At 34.9% G+C, this 10445-nt stretch overlaps 1 protein-coding gene across 3 annotated transcripts in view; it reads left to right on the top strand.

The window, feature by feature from the left end:
- Positions 1 to 209: 209 nt before the first annotated feature.
- The window catches only part of LOC108967765 (protein phosphatase 1 regulatory subunit 3C-B), a 32607-nt gene continuing 22371 nt past the window's right edge, over positions 210 to 10445 (top strand). For 2 of the 3 annotated variants that reach the window (XM_018931383.1, XM_018931385.1), the window contains exons 1-2: positions 210 to 476; positions 4449 to 4854. In XM_018931383.1, the coding sequence (XP_018786928.1) occupies positions 4778 to 4854 (77 nt within the window). In that variant the 5' untranslated portion in view covers positions 210 to 476; positions 4449 to 4777. Of the gene's footprint in view, positions 477 to 4448; positions 4855 to 5186; positions 6110 to 10445 lie in introns of those variants that run through there. The other variant, XM_018931384.1, reaches the window with a different exon arrangement.

The raw sequence follows: 10445 nt of genomic DNA, 5'->3' as shown, positions 1-10445 counted from the left end.
TACCAGGAGTATGCACATGACAACAACAAAATCCCAGCTAAGCCAATATGAGTGAGATATACAGCACACGGCAGATGAGAGTCAATACTAAAACAACAACACACATACATAGGTGCGAGCAAACGATTCGTGCTCGGTCGCGCGCCGATACGGCCGTATCGGTTGTTTGTTGGCCTGTTCTGTTGATTTGTTTAGTCGATCGAGTCGATTTTCAGCGTTTGGTTGAGTTTTGTTGGCGAGCCACCGGCAAAACAGCTCGACATTCGTCTGCTCCACACCGAAGCGAACGTACACACGCTGGTGCAGTGAACGCGCACGGTTTACAAAATCAAAACAAACAAGAAATTCGTCCAGCCCACAAACGGCAACGATCGCCAATAAAATTGTATATAAAATCAAACAAAAATAATWGAAATTAATTTAACGCACAAGCAACATAATAGAAGAAAGTACACAACGCAATTGCATAAAATACGGTACGTGTGGTGAAAGGCCAGCAAGCAAACGTAGAGAAATTAAATTTTACAAAACACAGAGTGTCTTAAGTATAAAAAACGCACAGATCCTGCACGAGCTGTGTTGTAAAGTATACCAAAAATATATGCAAACAGGCAGCAGGCTACAGCTCTTACAAACCGCTTATGCCTTTAGTGTATTTTATGTTATTTTTTTTAAGTTTTTTTTTTCGTCTTATACGCAACGTAAGCGACACGAAACACGTTGCTTAATTAGCTTTTCGTTTAGTTAGGAGCATGACGCGTCGGCGTGATCGCCAAAGATTACAGCAACAAAATGTGGCTTGTGCCAGAATTGGGGCGCACATAATTCATTTTATATACACAAAAACATACATATAGTTATATTTATGCATAATAATATCCTTTTGGCGCTAGCGACATATAAGAATTATAAAAAAAAGAATCGTCAAAGCGAATAACTACAATTATTAGCGTAGGCTAGCCGCTTGTGTGACATAGAAAATGCGAGAAAAGTCGCTTGAATTTATGAGTGAGATTTTGGAGAATTTTTTGTTTTTTGAAAGTATTTTTAAAAGTATATTAGAACTTTTAAGCAATRGTGGCAGTGAAAAGAAAAGCAAGAAGTTAAAATAAACGACAGAAATAGTTTGTAAAATTTAAAAAACAATAACAAATTTGTAAAATTAATATATAATAATGTTAAAGAGTGTTAAAATAAAGCGCTAAACATTCAAAACCTCGAAAAAATACAAAACATAATTTTTTTTCTTTTAAAAATAGCCAAACACTCAAAAAGTTCGAAAAATATTATTTCTTTCAAAATCCCAAAACACTCAAGAACCTCGAACAATATAAAAAATAGCGTTATCACTGCTATCGAATGACTAATGCCTGCCTATAAAATAATGCGAACACGCCATATGATTTGGAACGATCAGTACGCGGCTGACTAATACACWACGCAAGAACCCTAACMCACACACCCTGTGTTTACATACGTTTTATGGACGCAGACTACACCTGTACTTCAAGGCAAGCAATTGAGAAAGCGCCCARTTACTGGATAACAGGAAAAGTAGCAACAAAKTAAAATAYGCGCAAACAAACGCTTGAAATTCGCAAACACAGGCAAATCAACTATAAATAGGCTACACGCGCTCAATGCTTTCGAGYGGCAAACGCCCATTACAACCTGCGAGCTTTGACAGCGGAGGCAGTGGACACAGCTGAGCGGCTACTAGTAAACATAATTAAGCCACTTTCAAACAGCTGATGAAAGAGCACCATAAATRTACAAATGTGCATATGTATGTATGAATGTGTAAGTATGTGTGTGTGGGAAAAACTGTGAAACCGCACAACAACAATAATCACAACAAGCATAAAACGTCAAGCCTAAAACATTATCGTACAACGCGGCTGGCACACAAGACATACATGAGTATATATAAATATATGTATGTATGTTTTGGATTCGCATATGACACTCCGACGCGAATGCAAGCATTTTATTGCTCAGCGAAGAGGAAGTAGCAAACCCACTACATACACACACACGCCAAACTAGCCGGCACTAACAAAACTTTTCAGCGTAACGCCAGCGACCTTAGCGCCGCAGCCAGCCAACGAACGCTTATTCAATGCGCCAGCAACAACAACGCATACTCARCCTGTTGAATAACTGCTTATTTKGACTAAGTGCGCGATTGGACAGGTGAACGATCAATTTGTGTATTAAATGAAACTTCGTCAGACCATTGAATGCTTTATGTTCAAATCAATRATCATGTAAAGCCAARCGAATGCGCTTCAAATCACCACTTAAATATGAGCGAGTAATAAACTAGAAAATTGATTGCCAGCGGAAATGGTTATTAACAATCGCTTGGTAGGAGYGTATACATATAAAAATGTATGATAGGTGATGATCAGCACCGAGCGCGCATTAATTACAAAATTTTCGAAGTTAAACGTTAAAGTGATGATAAAGCAAAGATAATTGAAAAATCATATAAATTGATTGGTTAAGCATAACGAGCAGCATTTAAAGGCGAAGATTTCWTTTAAAGTTTAAGCTTCATGAGCGCATGGCTATTGGTTATACATATTTATATGCTGAACATGTTAGTATATTAAGTTTGTCACGAAGTTTGGAACACGCATTGGGTGGAACTGCTGCTGATGGACCATACAAACTGAACGATCAATAAGATCAAGGACTTGGCTTATATCGAAAACTGTTTTATTTGACGACGTATCTCTACGAAATTTAATATGAATATTTTTCCAGTGCAACAGTATAATCTCCAAAGAAATTGCTCACATCGGATCACTATAGTGTATAGCTGTCATATAAACTGAACGATCAAAACTAAGTTCTTGCATGGAAAAGTTCTTTATTTGTAAATATATTTTCACGAAATTTGGCATAGATTATTGACCAAATGTAACAGTACAATTAACGAAAATGTTTTTCAGATCGAACAACTATATTATATAGCTGTCATACAAGTAGAACAATCAAAAATAAGTCGTTGTATGGAAAGGTTCATTATTTGACAAGATATCTTCACGACATTGGACAGAGAATATTTTATAAGATGGTGCTATAACTCCGTAGAAATAGTTCAGATCGAGTCACTGTTCGATATAGCTGTCATACAAACCAAACGATCAAAATCGACTCGAAACTTTTTTATATGAAAAAATATCAGCACGAAATTTWATATACTCGTAGATTGTTTTCAAATTCAGTGCCTTAATCTCCGCAGAAATTCAAAATCTAGTTATTGCATGGAAGCTTTTTTATTTGTAAAGGATATTATATAAATTAATTATTTTATTTAATAACCACGAAATCTTTATGAAATTTCTATTTTAAATATGACTTATGTTTTAAGTGATCATATCACTGATTACTGATCACTGATTTATAATATTATCCTTAAGAGCTTACGAACTTTAAGAAAGGCATATAGCTTTTTATAAATAAAACAAATTAATGCAGAAAAATAAGTTAGAAAAAATCGGGGGAAAAAATTAACCGATCGTGGGTAATTAACCGATCGTGGGTAATTTTTTACATCACATAATACAAAAAGTTGTGGACTTTTTTTTTTATATAAAACTTTACAGAAATTAGTTTGACAGTACCAAAATTTCGTTAACAAACGTTAGTTTTCGCAAAAATTTATTAAAAAATGGYAAGTCAAGCGTATTTAGTTGCAAAGTAATCGTGTCATTACTCTTAAAACGCTTAGCAGGATCATTTATGACCAAAAATTATGTATACAGTGCAGAAGTAACTAAGAAGTAAGCATAAAAAGTCGCAAAAAAGCACAGTAGCACAGCCTTTGCTATCAAACACACCTAATCGAGTTTGTAGATCGCCAAACCGTACGCCGCATATGTATGTCACGCCAGCCCACGAGAGATAAGCAAGTTGAAGAGTCACTGGACACACTCCAAATGCCTTAGTGAATCATACAGCAAACTAAATATTGCTAATCAAACTCAAGCAGCCGGAAAATAAAATCGAAATTCACGCCAATTAAGCCGCGCCAAAAGCGGCAGCGTCAACTGAACCTGTTGTGGCAAGAGTTACGCCAATTACACGCGGCAAGACTTGTCCAGTCATACCATAAACCGCTACTTCATATAAATTGTTGTTAAAATTACATACAAAGTCTTCTTAATTAAACCTAAAAGCTAGTAAATCGTTACGAAAATACTATTTGTTTTGAAACGCTTTGAAATTCGTTGTTTCATGCCACTTAAGTGTGGCTATTTTTGCCAGTAATTGCATTCCTCATAATAGATTAGCTTGTACAGTATTATATTCTTCACTGATAAGCGGCTGCATTGAGTAGTTATTAGCATATGTATGTATGCATGTATGTACATATGTACGATCGTTGCCAAGATCACTTGTGAAACTCATGCTTCTCTTTTTTCCCTTTCTATTTGCAGCACACAAACTCAGACACACATATCAGCACTAGTATTCCAGCAATCAACGCACAAACAATTTTTGTAGCGATAATAAATACTGATAGTAAGGTAAGACCCGAACTAACCGCACTATCACAACAGCTGAAGAAGCCAACGAGCATAAAGAAAGCAGCAGCACGCTTCAGCATCAGCATCAACAGCGTTTGCCGGAGACGTTGCCTATCAGCGTGCGCCGCTAATCACAACAGCAGACAGCCAATAATAGACTGCAGCATACAACAGTAACAACAACAATTAAAGTAACGGCCAATAAGGCAGCAATTGTAATTAAAGCAGCAGCCGAGAAAATGATTTCACACAGTCCACCCATCTTCAGCCATAGTCCACCAGTCAGTTTCCTATCGGACTACATGAACAATCATCGGTGAGTGATCGTAGTGCGAACGTTGCAATAATTATTACTATACATTCGAATTTGTGTAGGAAGAAAGTTGTTTTGAAACAGGATTGATATTTGCCTGTGCTAAATTTTGTGAAAGGCGCAGTATTAAGTAGTAGTTTCCTCTACATTGTTTGAGAAAAGTGTTTTGAATGAATACGAAATGATGTAAATACGTTTTTAGAGCAACAAAGTGATCGTGCTTGAACGTGAACACCTAATATGCGCTTAAATTGAAATATGCTGATAGTTACAATATCACTTGAAGTTGTACTGAGCTTTCGTATGGAAATTTAGATATATTTTTTTGTAAAACCAAAAGTTTCAAGGTCAAGAAAAGTGATCGCGCGAAAAGTGATCGCGCGAAAAGTTTTCGCGAATTTCAATTAAATACGTTTAAATGAAGTTGTTTTAAAAACAAGCGCGCTATATAGTGCCTTAGAAAGGTTTTCTACAATTTATTCGTAACATTATGAATACGATTTCATAGTATGGAGAGTGATCGCGCTTAAAAGTGAGCCCGTAATATGARCTTGTTCTGAAATATGCAGTTTCCTGAAGTCGAACTAAATTTTTGTATGCAAATTTGCTAAAACTTTGTATAATAAAAGTTTTCTAGATTTTCAAAAGTGATCGTGCAAACGTTTTTCGCGAATTTCAATAGAATGCGAATCCTGCTGGTTCTAAATAGTTTCGCATGAAGTCAGCTTGAACTTTTGTATGGAAATTTGCTAATATTTTTGGTAATAACGAAAGTTTTCGCGATTTACAAAAGTGATCGTGCGAACAGTTTACGCGAATTTCAATAGTATATGATAGCTAACGTGTTTCTTGAAGCCGAACTGAAATTTTGTATGCAAATTTGCTAATATTTTTAGTAATAACCAAAAGTTTTCGCGATTTACAAAAGTGATCGTGCAAAAGTTTTTCGCGAATTTCAATAGAATACATTTAAATGAATATCCAACTGGTATTGTCGCTTGAAGTTAGCTTGAACTTTTGTATGACAATTTGCTAATATTTTTAGTAATAACAAAAATTTTCGCGTTAAACAAGAGTAATGGTGCAAAAGTTTTTTCCACGTAGTTCGTTACAATTCGTTTAAATGCAGTTGTTTTAGATGCAAGCGGTTCATTTAAACTGCAAATATCAGTTAAATATAACTATTCGATTACGCACAAATGCGTCACATTAACTTGAAGAGTGATCTGAGGATCAATACGCCCACACAAACGCATAGGTATATTTTAAATGTATTTTAAATGCCAAAAAAAGACACTTAGTAATAAGTAAGAGTGTGTGTTATGAAAATCACTGTCGCATTGAGTTCAATAATGACTAAACTCTTAAACAAACACCGATCTTCATTGATCGTGCCAGCGCGTGAAAAAATGTGTGTTCTAAGCGCATATAAAACAACATGCTGATTTAGTACTGCTAATGCTAGTGAAATAGATTTAAATGAAGCATAAACACTTGTCCATCGAAGTATGCGCAGATTCAGTATCTTGTCAAGCACAGGTACCGCACGCAATCAGCGCTGACGCGTTGTTTTGAATTCCAAATGAATTTATTTGTTTGACGGCGTGCACACAAAGCACCTCCGCAAAATCTCTTAATCTAAAAATAGTTTGCAATTTTTCGATTTTTTTTTTCTGTTTCTGATTTTGCACATTTTTCAACCCCCAGGCGTCGACGCATAAGTATTTGCTCTAATGTTTTTTATTGGCTCTGTTTTTTTTTTTTCTTTTTTTTTTTGGGCTCCTGTTGGCTTAGCAGCTGCTCTTGACACTTGTGAATGCCATTAGCGAAGCCAGCAAGCTTTCAAGATCAAAATTATGGGCGGCAAGTGGCGAATATTTATACAAAATATTGTCAACATATTGATCCTGACATACATGCGTACACTAGAGCGGGTCGATTTACTGTAAGCCAAAAACAATCGAGAACGGAAGAATCGCGTATGCGTGACATGTTCAGGAAATATTCTTATTCGCACTTTGAGTTTTAAGACGAAATTTTTKAGGAATCATAAAATTTTGTTCGCTGGTTTTTGAGATATTCGTATGACATTGGGTACGTAGCTGTATTTTGATATATTACACTATTGATCATTTGTTGGAATCAGTCGATTTGGATCACGATATTGTAGATCTCTCATACAATCGTTTATCTGTTTTGTTTTTTTTTTTAATTTCGTCTTAAAAATTGCTGGCTTCAAACCGATTTTAGATGCTTAGTTTCTTAGGCTAAGTAGTACAGTATGCACCGTAAGCCATTTTCAACACACCCGATTTTATTTAAAAAAAAAAAAAAATCGACCTGCTCTAATGTACACACTTTCGTGTTAAGTGACTAACTTTCGGCCTTGGCAATAGAGACAAGCCCCCGGTAAAAGTTTTAAAATGACCTCGACAGTGCTGATATATTACCTGTAGTAAGAATGAAAGCAGAAAATTAGAATGTTATGTTGTAGAAAAGCTTGTAAMAAAATTATTTTGAGTTAGAGATCACTGATCGTTTTTATGACAAAAACCTTGACAATCATTAAGCACTTTAGGCGCAGCAGTCATTATTCAGTATAATTGTGTTATAATTATTAGGTAGCAGAATATATATGTATAGTGCTATATCGTCACCTGAAATACAAAATTGCTTATCCTTAAATAATCGAACCGTTGTCAGATATAGCCGGTATATAACCATTTTATAACCAAAACTAAAATTTTGTTTCAATGTGAACGGTTTCTATTATAAAGTTTTCCCTTCGCCTGTAAAATTATAAGTATGTATCATAAAATTKTGATCCCCCGCTATCGATATAACGAATATATAACCAATATATAAAACAATTATAACCCATATATAACCAGTATTTTCTAACCAAAACTCAAATTTKKTTTCAATATGAAATATATTGAAAACTGATGTTTCGAMATTTTGCTTTTAAGGTGACAATTTACATACATACATATATACTTATATATAATCGCTCATTTGCATGATCGATCGCCTGATAGTGTCTAAAGCTATGGAAAATACCRTACAACATCAAAGGATCTGTTAGTCGTGTTATCATCTTGCCTAATGCGTAATCCAAAMAGCATTAAAAATTTCCGCTGTCACTAAATAGTCTGCTTTCGGTTAGACTTTAAGGGTTAATGCGAAATTTCGTACAATTTAATGCTTTAATCTGCCGTGTTTTCAATATTATTAACGAATTCAATGAAAAAGTACCGTAAACAAATAATAAMATGCATTTGCGCGTGTTACCACGCYAAATCGGCTTATGAAATTTGTATTTTATTTTAATGTGTTCGAATCCGGCTAAATACCGCTTGACAAGATCAAATATGAATAATATAAGCAAAAATATAATCAAAACGGGGAAACGCCATAAACTTAACAAACTCGAAAAGAGATCATGTAGATTTCAAATTGCTACGTAGCAAAGCTTGGAATTGCTTATAAGCACATAATCGCTATTTAATAAACTCAACCACTTGAACTCGCGCAGCAGCCGCGCGACGAGACAGTAAACACCGATTACATACTTCTACATACCCATGTACATGCTTATGCAGTTATATGTAACTGCAATGTACACATAGTTATAGATAAGACACGCGGCTGTTGCGTGCTAATAGTCTGATTACTCGGCCGGGCGTACTGACAACCTCAAGCCGGCTGCTAGCCACTAACACTTGCCAATCCAGTCGCCGGTTTAAGTGTTTTAGCAATTCATAAAAAATTGAGGCGCCATATGTGATGTCACATATAAATCGTTGATAGTGTTGATAGTTGGGGGAAGTCGGCGTTTGCAATGTGCATATGTGCACAGATTTTGTCGTATATGTTTGTATGTAAGTATGTATGTTTGCAGTAATAAAAAACACGTTAATGAGTCGATATGATAATTTAGTGMGGGTTGCGCGTACTTTCCTAGTCTAGTGTGAGAAACATTTTTATTTGAGCAGATATTCGGAAGAAATTTTGTACAAATCATTGAGGAAAGCAGCGCTACAATATCTATAGAAATTGTTCAAATAGAACCACTATAGCATATAGTTGTCATRCAAACGGACGCTCAAAACGAAGTCTTTGTATGGAAAACTTTTTTATTTGACAAGATATCTTCACAAAATTTGATGTGTATCATTACACAAAGTAACGCCGCAATATCTGAAGAAATTGTTCAAATAAAACCACTATAGCATATAGCTGTCATACAAACGGACACTCAAAACCAAGTCTTTGTATGGTCAACTTTTTTATTTGACAATATATCTTCACAAAATTTGATATGTATCATTATACAAAGTAACGCTGCAATATCTGAAGAAATTGTTCAAATCAAATCACTATAGCATATAGCTAYCATACAAACTGAACGATCGCAATCGAGATCTTGTGTGAAAAACTTTTTTTATTTGAAGGAGATATGTTCACAAAATTTGGTATGTATTTATGACAACTATAGAATGTAGCTGCCATACAAACTGAGCGTTTAAAAAAAAAGAATTTGTATGAAAAACTTTTTTCTTTGCCAAAGATGTTCACACAAAGTTTTACGTAAGTTATTGTGACAGGCAGCGATACAATCTTCGAACAAATAATTCAAATCGGACCAAAAAACCAAAAGTTTGTATGAACAACTTTTTTATTTGACAAGATATCCGCACAAAACTTTTCATGGCTTATTTTTCAAAGCAACACTACAATCTTCGAGCAAATAATTCAAATCGGACCACTATAGCATATAGCTGTCATACAAACTCGTCATACAAAATCAAAGTCTTGCTTACACATAACCACATTTATAAAATTGTTGTTATTTTCACTTTTCCACACGCATATCTTCAATTGCTTCATACATGGATCTCACACGAGTTTAACTGCCTACATAGCACTTAAATATGTCTATGGGAGCCCCTATCTGTCCGAGCTTTATTTAATCAAACTTGTCATTTCACTTTCATTTGCAATTGTAGAATGTGTTTTCATTTAATTTTTAGTTAATTGTGCTTAACAATAGCAAACAAATGCGTGAGCACTCGTGCCATGCAGATTGTATCTGATAAAGCTAAAGTGCCCTACTCRTCGAGCGCTGTTTTCGCAATTCAATTCGAATTGCGCCGATTAAGCGGTAGAATGTGATGGCTCGAGGCTAAATAATAATAGTCACTAACTTATCAGCAGTCTAGCATTTAATCAGGCAATGTTTGGAAACTTTGCTAAGGATTTCCTGTAAAACTTTGAACACACTAGAACTATAGACTCATAAAACTTTATGGGTGGCGTAAACATGACGGCAGTGCGTGCTGGCTGTGGGTATAGAGTTGAGTGTAAAGTAATGTTTTTTTCCATAAATARAAAAATAGTTTGTGTAAAATGATAAATTTGTTTAGTTATATAAAGGTTGTTCTATGAGTTGGAGTCATATCTATGCGTTGGAGTAGTTGCTTGCCTTTAATTTGGAGTATATTGTTAGATTGACTTTAGTATAGACTTTGACTAGACATTCCAAAGAGTGCGCAAATAAATATTTTTTTTTATAAATAATTTAATACCGGAAT

The sequence above is a fragment of the Bactrocera latifrons genome, unplaced genomic scaffold (assembly GCF_001853355.1).
Source record: "Bactrocera latifrons isolate USDA-ARS-PBARC rearing strain unplaced genomic scaffold, ASM185335v1 scaffold_199, whole genome shotgun sequence".
In the NCBI taxonomy this organism is placed as follows: domain Eukaryota; kingdom Metazoa; phylum Arthropoda; class Insecta; order Diptera; family Tephritidae; genus Bactrocera; species Bactrocera latifrons.
The sequence above is the reverse complement of the archived record's forward strand: the minus strand, read 5'-3'. Positions and strand labels throughout refer to the sequence as shown.